The sequence below is a fragment of the Nicotiana tabacum genome, chromosome 23 (genome assembly GCF_000715075.1).
Source record: "Nicotiana tabacum cultivar K326 chromosome 23, ASM71507v2, whole genome shotgun sequence".
NCBI classification, from domain to species: domain Eukaryota; kingdom Viridiplantae; phylum Streptophyta; class Magnoliopsida; order Solanales; family Solanaceae; genus Nicotiana; species Nicotiana tabacum.
In genome coordinates this window covers 18,835,421-18,857,397 of record NC_134102.1, presented here as the reverse complement: position 1 = coordinate 18,857,397, position 21,977 = coordinate 18,835,421, and the positions used below count along the sequence as shown (strand labels likewise).

General features: G+C 35.1%; 3 protein-coding genes and 1 pseudogene across 3 annotated transcripts; 3 read left to right on the top strand and 1 right to left on the bottom strand.

The window, feature by feature from the left end:
- Positions 1 to 501: 501 nt before the first annotated feature.
- LOC107798478 (uncharacterized) lies at positions 502 to 4,902 on the bottom strand. The gene is made up of 2 exons (XM_016621486.2): positions 4,432 to 4,902; positions 502 to 1,415 (listed from the first exon to the last, which is right to left on the bottom strand). The coding sequence occupies exons 1-2, from the start codon at positions 4,793 to 4,795 to the stop codon at positions 721 to 723; spliced, it is 1,059 nt and encodes a 352-aa protein (XP_016476972.1). The 5' UTR covers positions 4,796 to 4,902; the 3' UTR covers positions 502 to 720.
- Positions 4,903 to 6,359: 1,457 nt separating this feature from the next.
- Positions 6,360 to 9,716, top strand: LOC107798477 (F-box/kelch-repeat protein At3g06240-like). Its single transcript, XM_016621485.2, has one exon. The coding sequence runs from the start codon at positions 6,410 to 6,412 to the stop codon at positions 7,601 to 7,603; it is 1,194 nt and encodes a 397-aa protein (XP_016476971.1). The 5' UTR covers positions 6,360 to 6,409; the 3' UTR covers positions 7,604 to 9,716.
- A 114-nt stretch (positions 9,717 to 9,830) lies between these two features.
- Positions 9,831 to 14,414, top strand: LOC107798476 (phenolic glucoside malonyltransferase 1-like; annotated as a pseudogene).
- Positions 14,415 to 15,367: 953 nt separating this feature from the next.
- Positions 15,368 to 17,085, top strand: LOC107798475 (putative pentatricopeptide repeat-containing protein At1g03510). The gene has a single exon (XM_016621484.2). The coding sequence runs from the start codon at positions 15,493 to 15,495 to the stop codon at positions 16,777 to 16,779; it is 1,287 nt and encodes a 428-aa protein (XP_016476970.1). The 5' UTR covers positions 15,368 to 15,492; the 3' UTR covers positions 16,780 to 17,085.
- Positions 17,086 to 21,977: the final 4,892 nt, after the last annotated feature.

Sequence of the window (21,977 nt, the reverse complement as noted above, 5' to 3'; positions counted from 1 at the left end):
ATCATCTTCAAAATTTAGGGGCAAATCTGCACCATTTCGCATAGTTCAATGACAAATTTGATTTTTTTCCTTTGTAATAGAGGACCACGATTTGGAAAGCCGATTTTGGTAACGACAAGATCTAACTGACGCAACTATTAATGATGGGGAAATCTGCTATTTCACAAAGTTAAAGGACTTTGACACCTTTCCCAACTAAAAGTTATATTCTGAACACGATTAAATTAAAATTTGAAAGACAATTTACATTGTTTACCGAATGACTTCAATTAGATGTATTGATTTTTTTAATCACAATTTACGTTGCTGTAAAATAGGTTAGTTGCAGGGTAACAAAAATTTAGTCATCTAACAAGTTTCAATCAAATTCACAATTTTATGTTTTTTACCACGCCACTCTTGCAAAATCACACACGTATCTGAAATGGCCAATATCATTGAGTGTCTTGCCTCTTCTACATTGTAGTTGCATATATAAAAGGAAAGAGATTAAAGAACCAATAAAAACTGCAACTACAGTGGATTTTAGAACATAATTTGAAGGAAAAATAAGCTCTGTAAAAGATGAGTTGTACAAAAAGAACTGGACAGGCAAAAAAGAGAAAGAAGCAGCAATTTTGCCAAATGAGAAAACATGTTGCCACTGTAGAAACTAACAACTAAGAATGCTCAAACTAAGAATGCTCTATCAGCGCGGACAAGGGGTAGACTTGTTGCATATCAAACAATCATCCAAGTCAAATGCCGATAACCAGCCCATTTTGCAGCAAGTCGAACGCCAATGGCCAATGCAGCACAAATCAGAGGAATCGGGACCTTCTTAACTGCACCAGTAGTTTCACCTTCACTTTTATTTAAAGGCATCTTAGAATGTTGAATAACGGCCAAAGCAGCATAAGAAACCATTACTACCATTCTAATCCAAGGCTCTCCGACAGCAGCTAATACAGCTGCAGCAGGCAATGCGGAAGACACATAGTCTCTTTTTCTAATAAATTGAGCAAAGACAAACAAGCCCACAAGTAGAAACCAAAAGAACAGCTCAGAGATATAACCTCTCACAGCAGCGAATCCCATTATTCCAGCTGCTGTAAGAAGGTACGGTTGGCTGTTCACAGAATCTGGAACAGCCGCTTCAGCAATGGCAAGTACACAAGATGCCAAAATTATGATTGTTGTCAGCTCTTGAAGTGGTGCATATGCAACTACACCAGAGTAGAAAGCTCGAATGGAGTAAATTGTTGATTCAATAAATCTAATTACAGCTGTGATCTGATCCCCTATGAAGTAGTATATAAAGGACAATGCAAGTTTCGGGATGTAACCAAGAAATCGGAAGATAGCACCCACAGCTTTTTTCCAATTAGACAGTTCCCACAAGACAGTTCTCCAGGCATATAGCAGAAAGGCCAATGCTGCATATCGACAACAATTTACAGAGTTAGTTAAGTACTCTATCTATATCTATTGAACACTTCTTCATAAATAGAGGGCAGGCCACACAAGAAAAGTGCAGAACGAGGAGGCGATCCATTACTTAATGAGAACTGTAAGGAACACAAATGATCAACAACTATATGATACTTTTACAACAGATACATGTCCTGGCAAGTTGCCCGCCAAAACTACACAGTATCTTGGGCTGCTTTTAACAAATATGAAAAAGTCAAGCTTACAACGCAAAAAGACAAACATAGAAGAGACAAACTAATCCTTCTTATTTACCTACCATGTAGTCCAGATAAAGATATAACAGTAAACCAACAGAATTCTTCAAAATTTCTAGGAATTCATTGGAGTAAGAGAACAGTGACCTTGTTACCCCCTAAGGAAGGCTCGATAAAGTAGTTGCACTACCACTAACATCACTCAACAACTCAGCAGCAGTTATACTCCTTTTTTTTCCAAGCAGCAGCTATACTATCAACTACACAAATCACCGTCCTAGACTGGGGCACTCAGCTAAACTAATGACCAAGAATAGAGAATTGACTAATTTTATGTAATGTATGTGTGTTTAAACATATAATGAGAAAAAAAAGGGGTGGGTGGGAAATGGTGATTCTATCAAGCTATACCATTCAATCATTATGTATACTCAGATGATATTTTAGGTATATTATTGACCTATCCCATGGCTTAAGATTGCAATTTCTAGATCTCAACCTTAAGAATGCCGGTACTGCATAAGTCATAATCTATCTATGGACATAGATTGCCTGAATGAATACATTTGTTGTGTGGGTCTTTTCTTATCTTTTTCCTTTTTTTTTTTGGGGTGGGGGTTGAAGATTTGCATAATGTGTATTAAGGTAAATTTCAACAGTCAGCAAATACACATAGAAGTTTATCATACTGGTAGCACCCTACATCGTCAATTCACAGGGATTATCAAAGAAACAATGATAACAATTAACAAGACTGTTGCACAAAGCAGACAGTCCTGTAGTATAGTAAAAGAGGAGAACCTTAGAAGACTAGAACAAAAGAAACTAGTACAAAATATTAAGGTAACCGAGGAACCTATAATGGAGTGTAAATAGTGAAAAAAGATCCTCAAGGAAAATAATAATGACAAAGCAGAGCACGGCAATGAGATTGTATCATGCGATTGACTTTGTTTAGGGTTGACTGTTGCGACCACTTTTGACTGATGTATTTTGTAATTATGTAAAGTTCATTTCCTCCTCCTGGCGCTTTTCTAATAAAATCTTATTTACTAAACAGAAACAGAAGAGAGGCTAATAGAAAAATCCTTCAGGCTAAGAGGACTTGAAATGTCTATAATTTCCATTTTATATGGGAGTTAACCACAACCAAACAAGAGGATAAGTAGTTAAAGTTACCATTATTATGCTATTATCATAAGCCATAGGACTGCTACTAGGACATAACAGCATTTAATATTATAAAGATTGCGATATTTTTGCTTCATTCAAATAAGAGCAGTGTTCGCTCAGACTTCGTCCATTCCGCAGAATGATCTCTACTCTCATCTCAATATTCCCTCTATGAATTCTCCTACTATCACAACTAGGAAATAATATAAGTTGAAACATCAACCATTCAAACTAAGTGAAACAGAGAAACAAAAGCTGACTTCTTTTCTTTTTGTAAGGGCACTCCAATTCTCATACAGCAATGCGGAAGTTAGAGTACAATCAGACTACAAACATAGTACTAGTTTTCACAGGCATATCAATCAATCAACTAGGCATACTTGGGGTTGACTATATGAATCATTTTTATCCGTTCAGCTTTATTTGGGGCCAATTTCATTCCAAAAAATACTAAGAAAAACAGAAAAATCAAAGCTGATTTCTTTCTTTTTGTAAGGGAAATTGAATTCTCATACAGCAATACCAAAGCTAGAGTACAATCAGACCACCAACATACAAGTTAACAGGCATATCAATCAATCAACTATGCTTACTCGCGGTCGAATACATGAATCATGTATATCCATTCTGCTTTATTTGGGCAAATTTTATTCCAAAAAAAAGAGTACTAGTCTCTCCATCCCAATTTTATGTATGATGTTTGACTGGGCATAGTTTTTAAGAAAGAACCAAACGCTTTTATAACAAGCCATAGATACTTGTGTCCCAATTGATCATGAGAAGTTTAAAGTTAAACTATTTCTAAATATAGAAATATATCATTTTTTAAGTCAAACTAAAAAGGAAAGAGTATCACATAAATTGAGACAAAGGGAGTATATAATAGACCTCTCTTTAACAGTCATCCTCTATAACAGTTCACTATAACAACCAAGTTTGCTTTGGAACCAATTTGTCATGTTATGTTATAGTATATGTTATCTATAACAGCAGTTCACTATAACCACCAAAAAATATCGGAACAAACGATGTTGCATAAAGAGGTTTGATTGTATATAATAGACCTCTCTATAACATACATCCTCTATAACAACAGTTCACTGTAACAACCAAGTTTGCTTTGGAACCAATTTTTCATGTTATGTTATAGTATATGTTATCAATAACAGCAGTTCACTAAAGCAGCCAAAAAATATCGGAACAAACGGGGTTGCATAAAGAGGTTTGATTGTATATAATAGACATCTCTATAACTGTCATCCTCTATAATAGTTCACTATAACAACCAAGTTTGCTTTGGAACCAACTTGTCATGTTATGTTATAGTATATGTTATCAATAACAACAGTTCACTAAAGCAGCCAAAAAATATCGGAACAAACAGGGTTGCATAAAGAGGTTTGATTGTATATAATGGACATCTCTATAACAGTAATCCTCTATAATAGTTCACTATAACAACCAAGTTTGCTTTGGAACCAATTTGTCATGTTATGTTATAGTATATGTTCTCTATAACAGCAGTTCACTATAGCAGTGAAAAAATATCGGAACAAAGGAGGTTGCTATAAAGTGGTTTGATTGTACATACCTATGAACCAAGGCCATCTAACAGGATTATCAGGAGCTTCTTTGGTCAAATACCTGAATCTATCCGGCATTGTGCTCTCTCCCCTAGCCTCATTTTCAGCTTTCTCAACATTTTTTCCATTCTCAGCTTTCACAATAAACCCATTTTTCTTAATTAACGAAAATCCACAATTACTACCAAAAAGCCCGGAATATCTTTTTTGGGTCAATTCTAGTTTGAAAGGTTTAATTCTGGTTATAGATAAGGGAAAAATTATATTCTGATTACGAGGGCAAGCATTTAAAGGAAAATGTGAGGAGGAGATTTTATGGAATTTATTGAGAGATGGGATTGAAGATGAGAGAGCTGAGAGTGTAATCGACATTGTTTTTGGAGGTCGGAGAAGTTAAGGTTTTGGAGTTTTAGACTTCAGCCATTGCTAGAAAATTGGTTACTCAGAAGAAGAGTGGGGGTTTGGGGTTTTGCAAAATTCGATAACCCGAAGAGTCCGACCCGCAATCAATTCATACAGGAAGAAATTTAAAATTCGCCTAATGTATAACTACAAAATAGCCCTTGCTTTAAAATTAATCAAAATTTAAATTTTTTTTTTTTATATTTGGTAAGTAAATCTGGACAAAAATATCCTAAATTAAGATTCAAAAAAATATCAACATAATATGTTGGAGTTCCAACTTCTTACACTTCAGCATAATATGTTGGAGTTCAAAATAACTTGTATGTAAATTTCAACATAATATGGTGTAATTCGCATTCAAAGTATTTTTAAAGTTTGAGCTCCAGTATAATGCGCCGAAGTTTTATATGCAAGAGTTTCATACTCTAGCATATTATGCTAGATTTTTTCCGTATTTACTAAAGGTAAATTTTGTTCAAATATTATAAAATATTGAGGTTTTTAATAATTTTACAAATGCTAGTTATTTTTTAATTATCAAAATCCAAAAACTAACTAGCTTATGCTATTTTGACATTCCTAAAGGAGTATATTTGTAACTTTCTTTCCGGGGTATTTGTAACTGAGTTATTTTAAAAGGGGTCGTTTGTAATGTTGGAATTCATAATTCCTAGATTATTTAACAGAATTGTTTTGTTTGATTCAAACGAATTAAAAATAAAAGATGCAGTATTTGGTTTGAAGCTGAACAAACATGGACAAAATTTTATTTTCAATTTCAACATTTGATATGGTAATGAAAAGGGCATTTGAGGGCTAAAATTGTCATATTCATATCTTTATCCGGGGATTACTAATGATGATATTACTTATCATTACTTATTCTACATTGAATTTAGAATAATATTAATATTTTGGTAAAAATAATAATAAATTCAGTGAAATTTTACAAGCGGAGTCTGAGTAAGTTAGATAGAGGTAAAGATTTATATCCAAATTAGTTATTCCTTTATCTCAATTTATGTGTTACTTCTTCCTTTTTCATATGTCCCGAAAAGTATGACATCTTTTAATATTTAAAAACTATTTAACTTATTTTAGACCATAAATTTCAAAAAAAATTCTTTTCTTTCTTATGCTTCATGATTGGTCAAACGATGCCACATAAATTAGGACGAATAGAGTAATACGTAAACAATGAATAAATAGAATCGCATATTTTATACCGAAATTAGAATTCTTGTCTCACGCTATCCAAACGCCTCCCAAGGTGTTTAGTGTAATTTAACCTTTTTTATACTCCCTCCATTTTAATTTATGTGAACCTATTTCTTTTTTAGTGTGTGTCAAAAAGAATGACCTATTTGCTTATTTGGAAACAATTTAACTTTATGCAATAATTTATAACCACATAAAATATATGTTTCTCATTTTACACCATAAATTTAAAAGTTTATTCTATTTTCTTAAATTTCGTGTCCAATCAAATAGGTTCACACTAATGTATTATAAAATATCCCACTTTTACCAAAATTCTCTTCAACAACTAGGTTCTTGTTTCTCCCTCTTTCAAACTGATCAATGACTGATTCTAACTCCTACTTTCCTCCTGATCTTTTGATCGAAATCCTGCTAAAACTTCCTGTAAAATCCCTGCTCCGTTTCAGAGCTGTCTCCAAATCATGGAATTCCCTTATCAGCAGCCCTGCTTTCATCTCCACACACCTCAACCAAACCCCCAAAACCTCCACCCTTCTTCTTAGGCGTTACGATAATACTCACAATAAAGAATATTATTCACTATTTCAAGACTGTAAAAATCGACCCTTTTGCTTGGATTTCTCATCACAACTGAATTTGCCATTCAATTGCCAACTTGGGTATTTCAGAATAGTTGGCAGCTGCAATGGAATCATGTGTTTGTGTGATGATTTTTTTGCTGACGTAGGGAATGTAGTTGTAATTCTATGGAACCCTTCTATTCAAAAGTTTACAACTTTACCCTTGCCTTTAATTAGGTTTAAGTCACCCGACATGTTTGTACTTGGATTTGGTGCTGATCATTTGTCTAATAATGATGATGATGATTACAAGTTGGTCAGACTTGTGTATCATAAGAATGATGATGTATTTTCTAGGTATAATGTTCCTCCTGAGGTTGAAATTTATTCACTCAATACTGGGGTTTGGAGGAGAGTGATAGGAGCTGAGATTAAGCATTGTATGGTGGAGTTTATGTGGTCTCAGGCATTTGTGAATGGAGCTGTCCATTGGATTGCATATGATGTGGGCGAGAATGGTGGTGTTCGGAGTTTAATTATGTTTTTTAGTATAGCTGATGAGGTGTTTGGGGATATTATGCTGCCGGATGCTTTAGCTGGTCAAATTGCAACGAATTTATCGATCATGGTGTTTGAGGGCTCCCTTGCTGTTGTTAAGTATGAGAGGGAGATAGATGGTGGTTCATGTGAAGTATGGGCGATGAAGCAGTACGGAGTTTTGGAATCTTGGAGTAGATTTTATAGTATAAATTTGGATGATATGGAGAGAGTAGTTGGATATAGGAATAATGGTGAAGTTTTGTTTTCAACTAGGAGCTATGAGCTGGTTTCTTATGATCCAAATAGTGGACACAAGAAGGATCTTGGTATTCGTGGGAGTTCCCGCTCGTTTTATGTTCAAAATTACATGGAATCGCTTGTTTTGCTTCAAGGGGATAGTGTAGTTTCGGATGAGTTCTTGGAAGGAATTGGAAGTTTATGGATTGAAGACTAGCTGGACTATAGAACTTCTTGGTGCAAGAAAGAAGAACATGATTAGAAGGTAAAGTATTTTACCAAGTTCAATCGACATGGGATGTCGCTCTGCTAATTCTGTTTCATGGCATAGTGGAAGTGTAAGATGTTTTATCAAATTTGGTTCAACTAGTTTAGAGCTATCTGATAATTATGACATATTGAATGATGAACTTTTGCTTTCCCATTTGTTGCCTTATATTAGTTGTTAGTGCACTCTTGTTGTTGTTTTGATGTATTTCTCGTTTAATTATTGTGATTTCAATCAAGCGACGGACCTCAGGGGCAGAGCCAGCTTTATAGCTACGGGTTCGGCACAACTCAATAGTTTATAGCTACGGGTTCGGCACAACTCAATAGTTTTGGCTCAAACCCTGAATTTGTGTTGAAAAATTTATTGAATATTGTATAAATAGTCTATTTAGATCCCAGTAAGTAAAAAAGATTATGGTCCAGAACCCATAAACTAAAGGTCCTAGCTCCGCCTCTGACGGACCTTGTTTTTTCTGTAGTCAACTTAGTTGCAGAGACCTTGTCGTTTTCCGATTAGCATTTCTAATTTCATATCTTCCCTGAAGTAAACACCTATACAGACCAAGTCTTGTCCCATTTGCAATGCCTTCTAGTTCTCTATGTGTTGATTTTGCTTTTCACTGTTATATTTTGAGCTATATGTGGTTAGCCCTTTAATATTTACCATGTTCGGCACCCCCTTTGACCCATAGTTGCAGGCGATGAGGCTTTCTGTCTCATCGATAGCACTTGAATGACAATTTGCCTAATGTGAGCACCTAATTTTTTACCGTGCTTGAATATTTCCCGCTCCCATCTTCCCATACTTGTCCCCCATGCTTGTCCCCCCACACTTTGTCCCCTCTCCACTTTTCCTTGTCCCCCATGCTTGTCCCCCACTCATAAACCTCATACCTCATTTTTAGCTATTAAAACACACACTTTTCAGACAAAGAAAAAAAAAGGACGGATCCCTCCTCCTTTACAAAAACCCTAGCAGCCCTCTGCTTTCTAGAAGGGGAAGACCTTTCTCCCATTTTTAAGACCCTAGCCGCTGCCCATTTTTTTTTCTCTGGAGGATATAAGCTCATTCTGACCCCATTCACACGGATCTCTACTCTCATACAGATTCATGCTGAATTTTCACTCTCAATTCACACACAGATCTCACACGAAGGAGCAACTGAAAATACTCCAAATACCCCAAAAATATCAAGTTTAGATCTGTAGTTCTACGGTTTGAAAAAATAGAGGAAAAAGTGAAAGAAAAAGGGATTTCAAAGAGCTGTTGGGTTTTCTTGATAATTTCTAGGATTCTAAGAGTGGTCATCTCTCAAAAACATTGTTGATTGCTGTTGGAATTTGCTGTTGACTGCTAAATCTGTAGCTGAACTCTAATTTGCGGAATTAAGCCTTTATTTGGCTACCCTTTCTTCTAAATTCAATTCCTTCGTAATTAGGTATGTATTCCTTTAAACTGTGTTCAGATTTGCTATGATATGTAATTGTTTTTATTCTCCGGCTCATTTGCTGTTCTTAATCGAAGCTATGGTCGGTTTAGACCTCATTTGCTATTGCTATTAGAACCTATCTGTTTTGACTTAGCTTTCGCTGCCGGTAAACTCAACTAGAATAAGATTTCTGATTGAGTTTGATTTCCTGAACGTGAGCCACTTTATTGTATTAGCTTAATTCCTTTTTTTAGTACTGTCACATGCTGAAATGAAACTTGCATAATCAGTTGGGTTGAAAGATCAGTGGCTCGGTAGTTGTTTATTAGCGTAGTAATCATGTATTGATACCGGGAAGAGTTCATGTTTAAGAGTTGGCCTCCATAGGAATCAACAAAGGCAGAATCGAGATGCATAACTTTTTGGGAATTGTTTGTTACTGAAAATGGCTGTCATTATATTGTTTAGATAAGGCTATCTTTGTAACAGGGTGTAGGCATAAAAGTGTGAGTCAGTTGGTTATTAATTTTGTAAGTTAAATAGAATGGATTCTGATTTTGTCTTTCATGGTTATGTATGCATTTTATCCATGAATGAGTTAATTTCATATTTTCTTATGGATTAGAGTTAGAACATGTTGCAGTAGTTTAAGACTTGGGGCCTTATTTTGAGCCTATCTACGCTTATGCCTGATTTGTTGGAAGTTTGAGCGTAGAGGCATGCAGAGATTTGACCCTTAATAAATTATTTCATCCTTGTACACTTTATCCGTTACAACTTTCATAATCCATGGCCTTACAATAATCTCAAATTAGTATAGGATGAACTACTGGAACATCGTTAGAGCGATTTAAGCGCGTTTTAAATTTATTATCGTGATTATGTACATGTTCGCGTGACATGATTATGATTCCCAAACTAAATCAGGGTAAGCGTTCGCGTGACCTTGACCAAACAATCTTGATAATAATAAAGTGTTATTAATTGTGTACACGTATGTGTGACATGGTTTTGGCACAATGAACAAAACGGATCCATACACGTGATTCGTTTCAAAGATAATTCCATATTTTAATAATTGAAAGCGGATAGATAAAATATGGAAATCAATAAATCACAGTTTATCCAAAATTAATTCAAGCCAAGTTGTAGTCAATAAAGCGACCGTACTAGAACCACGGGACTCGGGGAATGCCTTACACCTTCTCTCCGGTCAACAGAATTTCTTACCCGGACTTTGTTTTCGCAGACCAATAATAATAGAGTCAAACATTCCTTTGACTAGGGATTCAAATAAAAGGTGGCTTGGAACACCCAAAAACTCAATTCCAAGTGGCGATTCTGTAAATAAAATAGTCCTTACTCAAGTTTGTCACTTTAATTGGAAAAACTCTTTAACCTACAACAATTCATAACACATGTCTTTTTGGGGTGTATTAAAGGGGTGTGACACCTAAAGTATATTTGATAGGTGGGTTAGTGATCTATTGTCTATTTTCATCTTCTTGAGCCCGAGAGTTTATCGGAAACAACCTCTCTACTCCTCCGAGGTAGGGGTAAGGTCTGAGTAGACACTACCTTCGTCCTTCCCCATATCCCATTTGTGAGATTTTACCGGATTGTTGTTGTTGTATATTTTGATAGGCGGAATAGCCATACTTCTCCCTGATACCGAAGTTGGCGTATAATTTAGCTCAATCCAGAAGATAGCCCTGTACAAAATCAGTGCTGCAAAAAGTTAATAACATCTATCTTCTTTTCCTCATATACATTTTTCAAGTTTGGACCAAAGGGCCAAAAGTCCTTAGTATCTTAAGTATGCTCTACTGTGACCTTGTCTTCAAAGTATTTTCTATTTTGCTCCATATCTTCTTGATACATTTTGCTCTCTTGAAACACCACAACAGCTAAACGGGTCCTTAATTGGAGTTGGATGAATCCTCTCTGTCGTTTCTGCTCGTTGTGGAGGAAATGGAGTTTGATTTAGTTGTTCTTTTCATGCAAAGAGTTAATAAATCACCTGGTGTTGTATGAAAGGTAAAGGGAATTAGTATCAACAGTCTGAGAATGAAAAGAATTAAGCTGACATATATTAGATGAATTATAGCAGCGAGCTGTTATTCATCTAACATCTTCACTTCAAATAATCTTCAGAATTTGAGAGAAACTCGGAAGCCTCAATTTACGCGACACATCAAACATATACATTGTATTTATCATTCGTAACTATACCTTAAGCAAATTTATCATTCGTAGCTATATTTGAATTTTATAGCAAATCCATGAAACAAGAGATTAATTGTTTTGAACTGAAACAAGAGAGCAAGAAGCTCTCGTAGCTCAGTTGGTTAGAGCACTTGCTTAGTTAGCGGAGGTCTTGCGTTCGACTCTCAATAAAAAACATTTTATTTTTCAGTATTTTTGTATTTTGCCTTGGTTATATTCGTTCAACGAATACAATCAATACATGTTGTATTCGTTGCGCGAACGAATACAGTTGACACAGGATGTATTCGATTGCACGTTTGAATACAAGTGATACAAGTTGGTAATAATTAAACAGTAGTTACGAATAGTAATTAGACAAACTATAGTTACTAGGCTCTAAACTGCAGAGGATTATGAAAATTCATCTTTATACTATCACTTAAAATTTCCTCTCATCTATACCTGTCTATTAAGGCTGAAGCATGCAGCAGAAACAACCCAGAGCAATGAAATACTAAAATATAATATCTAGGATTTGAACTCGTGATTTTGAACCCCTTTTACCATTACAATAACGTCTTTCTTATGTTGCAGGGATGCAACAATTAATCATTAATAATGTCATTTTCAAGCACTGGCAGCCTTTATTATTATTTAAATATAATATCGTCCAAGGTTTTAACAACATTCCTATTTATTTAGCATTTATATACCCTACTATTTTCTAATCAAATAATGAGAAAGTGCAATCAGGAAGAACAATTCTTTTTCTGGAAATGGATTTCACAGTCTTGTGCAATTTATGTCTTGCTTTTGACGTTTATATATTCACATACGGTTGTGTGCCAAATTTTCTGAAGAGATCTATCAACTGATTATTTTCGTTTGAATTCATCCATTCACTAACCAAGGTGATATATATCGCCATTTCAAGGCAATGCTAAATTTCCCATAATATTGATTTCCTATATGATTGACCAAACAACTAAATTTAATCAATGATGAAGTTGTATGTATTCTCAACTCCCCACACGCTGAATTTTCTGTCCACACCGAATTAGTAGGTAAAAAAGGTTGGCACCACAAAAGAGTTTGCTGGAATGATCGGGATTCATATACACTTAATGAGAGGTTTCGGATTTGAACCCTGAGAATATTAAAAATTTTTTGTAGGGAGTTTTTATTCTTATTATGGTCTAATTCAACACGAATTCAGATTACTTGAGCTGATAAATTTCGAATACTGAATAGTTAAAGAAAAGATATGGTCTATTCTTATTATGGTCTACTTCAGCGTGAAATTTATTGTAAAGATGAAAAATCATTGATGTGCAATTGGATTTTTCTACAACCACCTATTAGCTTTCAATATGCAGTATTGGCCTAATAATTCATGTACGATATCAGAAGCAATAATTTTTGTCACATGCAATATTTCTATATATTGATAAGCCAAACCTACTTTCTGTGTATCTTAACCAAAAGTTACAACAATGGCGTCTGTGATTGAGCAATGTCAAGTTGCGCCACCTCCCGGCAGTGCAGCTGAGCTCACACTCCCTCTCACATATTTTGATCATATTTGGTTAGCTTTCCACCGTATGCGGCGGATTTTATTCTACAAGCTCCCCATCTCCAGATCCGATTTCGTCCAAACTATTATTCCTACTCTTAAAGATTCACTCTCCCTCGCTCTCAAACACTATATACCCTTAGCTGGCAACGTTGCTTGTCCACTAAATTCGAGCGGTTATCCTGAGTTGCTTTATGTAACAGGGGATTCTGTATTACTTTTTCTAAGATGGATATGGATTTCAATCATCTCATTGGTAACAATCCCCGAAATTCTAAGGATTTGTATCACTTTGTTCCTCAGTTGGCAGAACCTAAGGATGCACCAGGCGTCCAATTAGCCCCGGTCTTAGCCATTCAAGTGACACTTTTTCCGAATAATGGTATATCCGTTGGTTTCACTAACCATCACGTTGCTGGTGATGGAGCTACTATATTAGGGTTCATAAGGGCATGGGCGTCGCTTAATAAATTTAGTGGAGATGAACAATTCTTAGCTAATGAGTTTATTCCGTTTTATGATAGGTCCGTAATCAAAGACCCTCATGGACAAGCGATGTCTATATGGGATGAGATGCAGAAATTTAAGTTGGAGATGTGTGACATTGTGACTCCTCCTGATAAAGTTCGAGGTACATTTATTATAACACATGATGACATCACGAAGCTCAAGAATTTAATGTTGTCAAGACGACCAAACCTAACTCATGTAACATCTTTCACAGTAACATGTGCTTATGTATGGACTTGCTTGATAAAATCAGAGGACGCGATCAGAGAAGAGATAGAAGAAAATGTAACAGAGTTCTTGGGATGTGTAGCAGATTGCAGATCGCGTCTCAATCCACCACTTCCTCAATCTTATTTCGGGAATTGCTTAGTGACGCTCGTTGCAAGAGCAAGTCATGTTGACTTAGCAGGAAAAGAAGGTTTTACAATTGCTGTGGAATTAATTGGAGAAACCATTCAGAAAAGGATGAAGGATGAAAATTATATTCTCACTGGGGAGTGGTTCAAGGAATTTTGCTCCGTAGACATTAAACGGTCGCTTACTATTGCTGGATCAACAAAACTTAACTTTTATGCTGTTGATTTTGGTTGGGGAAAACCAGAAAAGTTAGAGTTCGTTTCTATTGACAATGGTGATGGCGTATCGATGTCCCTCAGCAAGTCCAAAGACTCAAAAGGAGATTTAGAGGTTGGCTTGTCTTTGCCCAAAACTCGAATGAATGCTTTTGCTGCTATGTTCTCTCACGGGCTTAGCTTTCTGTAGGAAGCCTGGTTAACATTATATTTTTACCACAAAATAGAGTTGCCGTTTTAAGTGTTCTGGGGGATTGGTCAGAGATGAAACACTTCAAATTGTAGCTACAATAATGAGATGCTTTGCTAGTACTAGTGAAGATCAGAATCCTTATCTTTATCGAAATAGTGTAGTGTTGTATGTAAATTGATGTTATCCAAGTGATAAATTGTAACATATAATCATGATCATAACCCTATGATTCTCATTACCGATTACAAGAAAAAATTACTGAATGTTGAATCTGTTCTTGCCCCGTATCTTTTATTAATTGAACCTTTCCATTTGATGCCAAAATAGGAATTTACCAAGCTTGATTTACCATTTAGCTCCCATAGTTTTTGAAACTACTACTAGTGCTCGACAAGTATTACCTCTAAAATCTATTACTTTATCACTAAAACGATTCATTAACCTCCATTATATCTCTAAAGCTCCTTGATAGAATTTTGTACTTATTTGTAATTCGATTGTACTTAAATATGTTGCAATTATGATTGTACTCTTCTTTTATATTCCTGTATGTCTTACTTTTGAAAACAAGCAATGCCATGGCCAAACATTAGTTGGCCTCTCCTCTATATTTATCTTTTCATCTTGGCCTCCCATATCCTCCTCCAACTGTCTCAAACATCAAGAGGTTTTTACCTATTGATTTCACTCGGCGGATCCAATATTTTAAAGTTATGAGTGCTCGTCGAAAAAATTCCAAAAGAAGGAATAAGGGTTTAGCTATGGGTGCTCACTCAATGCTTGTTATAGGCGGATCTAAAATTTTAATTATATGGGTTCAACATTTAAAGTTTTAGCATTGAACTCATTATATTTTAAAAGTATGAGTCCATCCTTACTATTTATTGTAATTTTAATATTTTTTACATATAAATTTATGTTTCGTGTCGAAAGTACTGGATTCAGTTGAACCCAGTAACTGTATATCGCATCCGCCCATGATGCTTATCTAAATTTTTTGATAGTTGCCTATGTAAATCTACTTAGTTTAATTAAAGGCAATGAGTGCTTAAGCACCCATAACACTCCATGTAGACCCGCCACCGAATTCACTTACTCCAACTATCAGAGCGATAAATAATTGAATCTCAATAGATCATGGCATCAAAATCACTCTGCCACTTACAAAACCACTTACAAAATTCTGTTGCGCATCATTTGCAAAAAAATTATTTCCGCCGCTCGATATAATGAGATGATTTGAATATTTTTTTGTTTTTGTTTGGGCGGATAGTTAAAATAAGCTCAACCTTTTAAAAAAAGAACTATCCAACGGTATAATCAAAGTTGGGCGGCAAAAGCTACAAAACAATGAGCACTTATTCTTCAAACTTCCTACGTTTGCTCTCTCACACAAAGCTCTTAACATCCCACGTTAATCAAGGCCGACATGAACAAGCTCTTTCTCTTTTCCACCAAATTCACTCTTCACTTTCCCTTTCGCTCGACCCTTTCGTATTTCCTCTTGCTTTTAAGTCATGCGCCGCCCTTAACTTCTCTCAGCTCGGCACCACCATTCACGCTCACACATACAAAGCATCTTTTACCTCCAACCCTTTTGTTGCTTGCGCTTTAGTCGACATGTATGGTAAGTGTGTCTCACTTGCGTCCGCACGCCAACTGTTCGATGAATATCCTGAGAGAAATGTAGTCGTTTGGAACTCGATTATTTCGCTTTACGCACATTCTAATGATGTTGACAGTGCGTTAGAACTGTTTCGAGTAATGGACGTGGCGCCTAATTCTTCCACGTTTAACGTGATTATTGCAGCATTGGCGGAAACAGATGACGGGTTTTCTAAGGCCATTTTGTGTTATAGAAAAATGGAAAGAATGGGTTTGAGGCCGAATTTGATTACGGTTCTTGCACTGTTACGTGCATGTATTGGCATAGCGGATGTGAACTTGATCAAACAGATTCATGGGTATTCAATAAGGAATGACATTGATCCGGACCCCCAATTGAAGAGCGGATTGATAGAGGCTTATGGGCGTTGCGGGTGTCTTGACAAAGCCCATCATGTGTTTGTCAGTATGAGGAACAGGGATGTGGTTGCTTGGAGCAGTTTGATCTCAGCTTACGCGCTTCAGGGGCAAGCAAGAATAGCACTTGAAGTTTTTAAGGAAATGGAAATGGCCAATGTAAGGCCCGATGGGATCACTTTCCTTGGAGTATTGAAAGCTTGTAGTCATGCTGGATTAGCTGATGAAGCACAAATGTACTTTGCTCGTATGAGAGATCGATATGGTGCTGAAGCAAGCAGTGATCACTATGCTTGTTTGGTAGATGTATTGAGTAGGGCGGGAAGATTGCATCAGGCGTATGACGTTATTAGGCGAATGCCAGTGAAGGTGACTGCTAAAGCTTGGGGAGCACTTCTTGCTTCTTGTCGAACTTATGGAGAAGTCGAGCTGGCAGAAATAGCTGGAAGGGCTTTGTTTGAAGTAGAGCCTGAGAATCCTGCTAATTTTGTGATATTGGCAAGAATTTATGCTACCAGTGGGCGATTTGAGGAAGCGGAAGGACTCAGAAGAGAGATGATCAAGAGGGGCATGAAAGCAGCTCCTGGTAGTAGTTGGGTAGTTCATCAAGATTGACTTTTCAGTTGTTTTTTTGGGTGGTGGGGATGAGGGTTTCGACAGAGGCGGATGCAACGTTTTGGCACCGGGTTCATATGAACCCGGTACTTTCGACATAGAGCATAAATTTGTGTAAAAGTTCATCAAAATTGAAAACAAATAGTAGATATGAACCCATAATTTTAAAAATACAATAGGTTTTATACTAAGTGAATCCATATAATTTAAATCCTGAATCTGCCTCTAGTTTTTCGAGGTAGAAGAAAAAGTGAATGTTGCAGCCAAGAGGCAACTGGTGAGTGTACTAAAATTTTTGATGTAATTTGTACAACAGTTTGAAATATGAATTTGGAAAATTCATCAAAGAAACTGCTCTTTGTTCTGTGCTTTGCCTTTGGTGGAAAGCTGGTCTAAGTCTGATGACATTCTGCTTGATTTATAATATCCAAATGAGAGCACCACTGATGATTGCTCCATGTGATATAATATCCAGTCAAGTTTGTGTAAATTGAAGCATTATGTAATGCGTTCTTTTACACGAAGTAAAAATGCGAAATTTAATTCTATTGTGAGGTATAACAAAACATCTTCTTTTGGAACGGTTATCATGATATAAGTAGGATGATTTCTTACCAAAGAAAATGCAAATTTGCATAAGATAGAAATTTTACTGTTTGTGTATGTGTTTTTTGTCACCCTTCATTTATCAGTGCCTTTCTAAGTACCTTATTCCTCTTCTCATATCCTCCACAGAAAGATATTTATTATTTTAGTATGTTGCACTTGAATTATAGGAAAGTTGGCTGAATCAAGTAAAGCAAATGCAGCTGCAATTTGAACAGTTTTCAGAAATATGGTGCACCTTATGGTTTGCACCAGATGGGGATATTACAAAATGAACATAGGCACCTTATCTCAATCGGTGTCACATGACACCGCTTCGTTAAAATTTTTCGTAAATATGTATAAAAAAAATAAAAATATTTGGTATATAATGATAAATTTATTTGTTAACTTCTTCAACTATTGACACGGCTTACAAAAGTTATTGCATACACCATTGCTCCTTGGTGCCTTTAACACACTCCATTTTCAAGGATGAATTTTTACACACCAAAATTTATCATTTACAAACGTATTTGGCGTCCGATCACTTCCAGCAATACACATATCATTAACTTAAAAGTTACGTACTTAAAATTATTCTACCATAAGTGGTAAATTTATATTTTCAGTAACGGCAGCATTTGGTACATTGCTATGTTAAACCAAATTTTTTACAATGAATACTGTGAAAAGAAAAATTAAAGAAAAAATCAAACATTAAAAGAAAATTTCCGACCTACCGGATTCGAACCAGTGACCTAAGGACTACCAACTGAGCTAAGGTCGGCCTTTAGTTATGTGTTCCACTGAATTCACACACAAAGGAGGCCATACTTCATACACAAAAGAGATGCATGATTCTTTTTCCCAATAATTTATTATTAGGCAAGATAAAGAGAACCAAAAGAAATTGATACGCATGTACTACTTTCAATTTTTAAATGTTGCATTGTTTTCCTATTTATTTTTGGAGTGAAAGTGAATATGAATGGAAACTCACACTTTTCTAGATTAAATTTTTTTTTTTTTTTTTGCCTCATCATTCCTATTCTATATCATCTGGCCTGTTTATTAACGTACAAGGGATATTACATTTAAAATCCATAAAGAAAGTAATATAATCTTCTAAAAGTTTTCTCGGACAAAGAATAATTTACACACGATACTGTATGGGTGACAAATATCACGTTGCATGTTGATCAAGTCAACATAAGGAAGCCTTCGAAGACTGCCACGTGTTGTCAAAAGGATACAATGACCTGACCTCAAAGGGTCGACGTCACGAGAAGACAACACGTCTTCGACGAGGTCGAAGTGATGCGATAGAAGGCGAGGACGAGCACCCCTTTTCTGAAAGCAGTAACGGCTAGTTCTAGGATTACTATTCCCTAGAGAATATTTCAGTGAATATTCTTCCTAGTTGTACTATCTAGGGTTTTGTGACCCATGTACCCTTATAGATAGAAAGATGTGTAGTTATAGAAGGGATTGGACATTCATAGTAAAGGGCAATACATTGACATTCTTTGAAGATTCTCTCTTTGTATCATATACATACAAAGTTTACCTTTTTACATCTTTATCTATCTTTTCTTCCCCGATCCAAGAAGGATCCGAATACCAAGAGGCTTATCATTATCCGTCATTATCAGAAGAATTATTGGAGAATCTCACCTTTTGTGGGTGACTTCTATGCATTTATTTACTTAAATATCATTTATTGTTATTTATTGTTATCTTTCATATTCTTGAATCATTCATTACACCATTATTGCTATCATTTATCGCTATTCAACAGTATATGTGGGGTATCTTCAATAAATACATTTGATCTATCCTTTGGTCATTAATATTGGCTAAGATTAACCTTATTTCATTATAAATTTGATTGTATAAACCTAGATCTAAATTTTGGGTCATACAGATACTATAAGATCATATGAAAATTAAATTTTAATCTAAAATGAAGTGAATTAATCTTTTTTTTCCATTAAAAAGAAAGGTTCAAAATCCTTTATATCCCTCCCCCGAGCATTAGAAATTAAAAAAAATTAATTTTCTGAAATTGCATTTAGGATAAAGTTTATGTAGAAGAAGATCATGCGCTCATGTATACATCCAAAAGGGTTTTAGATACAAAAGCAGTACCGGCTTAACCATAAAGCAACTAAAGTAAAGTTGTTGCTTTAGACCCCTAAATTTGAGGAGGGAGGGCATTTTCTAAAATAATGGGCTTATATTTTATTTATTTATTTGGAAATATAGAGTATTATTCAGAAGAAAATTAAAATTTTCATACAAAAGAAAAGCCAACATTTTAGCTATATGAATGAGTGACCGTTTGACTTAAAAAATAGGGAAATACGAATAGCTCTATAAATCACTTACATACAAATGGGAAATGGATTTGATAAGGAAAATTATTATTCCACTTTTTACTTTTTTTTTTTAATTAGGAAACATGTTAAAACTTTAGGCTCTCTTTTTTGGTTTATGCAATAGCTACAATCTTTCATTTTACCTTTTCTATCAATTTACATACTTTGTCTTATATTCTTTCTTACTTTTTCTAAGATCAACTATTCGTTGTCCAAATCTTCCGATTGCTTCTATAAAAACATAGTTAAAATTTACCTTTCTTATAATACATTGTGTCTCGTTTTCTGTTCTTTCTCACGTTTAAAGCTTGCAGGAAATATTTGAAGTATCATTACGAAATTTGGAATTAAGTCTTCAAACTTCTTGAATCGGATTCTTTTATTCTAACTTTTTAGTATTTTTTTATTTTATATTTGTTACTTTTACTTCATTGGTATATTTTTTAAATATTTATTAGAATTTAAATATGACAACTAGAAAAAAGAATTGAAATATACAATCTCAAAAAGGAGATCTTGATAAATTTTCGCAATCAATAGAATAACCAAAATTAGAAACTATAGGGGAGTGTTTTTCGATGAACAAATCTATTAGAAGAAATCTATTATAAAAAATTAATTAATAATTTTGCATCTCAAAAAATTAAAAAATAATTTCTACATAAAAATCTCTATTAAAATTATTATTGAAGGGCCTTCAATTAAACTTTGGCTTTAGGTCTCTAAGTGTTGTGGAGCTGCCTCTGTACAAAATTAATTATGTCTTCACCCATATAGCCAGAAATATTCTAAATCGCCAAAGGTGATACGTAGTCTGGTCCTTTGGTAACACAATATTTACTCTAATATTGTTTCTTTTCATTAGGAAGAAAGGAAAAACAAAAACAAAAAAGTAACACCAAGAAAATAAGAAAGTGGCATTCCTCTGGGCAGGAAGGAAGATTTCTAGGTTGGCTAATTTTATATCTGTTGAGGTTTTATTTTAAGATGAATATTCTTAATTATTTTAAGATGAATATTCTTAAAATGAGGGTGAATGGGAAATGGAGGGAAAATGAAATTTTGAGTAAAATTTTAAGTTTCCCCTCTTAACAATGAGACATTGTCCCATATTGGAAGAGGAAGACATTTTTGGTGGGTATATATATAATTGCTCTTCTTGTAGCTCTTAAAGAGTTAAGAAGAAAGCAAGCCTCGCGCCGTCGTCGGCTACGGCTACGGCTACGGCTTCGGCTGCGGCTTCGGCTTCGGATTTGGTTATTTGTTAATAGTAAATATTAACGTAGGATTATCCGTATTTGTAACGGATATTTTCCAATCCGTGTATTGATCATTTGGCAGCCGGATAATGGTCTTCCCACCATGAAGTGCTTGCTCCACAAACATGTAATGCTTGCTCCACCATGGAGGGTGGACGTTTGGTCTTCTTCAACATTTTGCTGCTATATATATGTGCAGCAGATGTTGAAGAAAGACACTCAACACACAACACATAATTCGCTCAACAAATTGGCTATACATTTGCACTCCTTCCTCTCAGCATTTTCATACGATTTTCTGAGTTTATACTCCTTCGTTCTGCATTGTTTTTTTAACTTCAAACAAAGCAACTGTAAGTGTGATTTGCTACCGAACTTTGTGTTCGCTGAAACACTGGGGTTTGAAGTACCGCTACACCAGTGTGTTATTCGTTCTATCCTGGGAGGAAATAATCCATTACCTTGGGTACTAAGAGGGGATTAAATTCCTTAAGGAAACACTGTGAATTCAGTGGGCTCGAATTTATTACTGTTTCATTACGTTAACTTATATTTTGCAGAATTATTATTTACAAATACAGCAATATTGACGGGAATAACAATATCTCACTTCGTTTTGGGCAAAGATCATGTTTAACCAACAAGGAGAATGCCATGTAATGAGCTTTATCTGAGTATAGTCTGAAACTTGTAATCTAAATCAGACCATAAATATTTGCATTAAATGCAAATTAAAAATTAAAATAAATTATTACCAACTATAGAAAAATATGTTTTTTTTCTCTAAACAAACAAAAAGAGAAAATTTGTCATACAACCACGTCCTCCTTAACGTCCCTTGTTATCTCGTGCGGAATTCTTCCTCTGTTGAGGCTTCTGCTGGTCATCTTTACCAGCAAATTGAGATAGAAAGGGAAGTACTAACAAAATTTAGGGTGTCCAAATTATATATGGGGACTCGATAAACAAACAA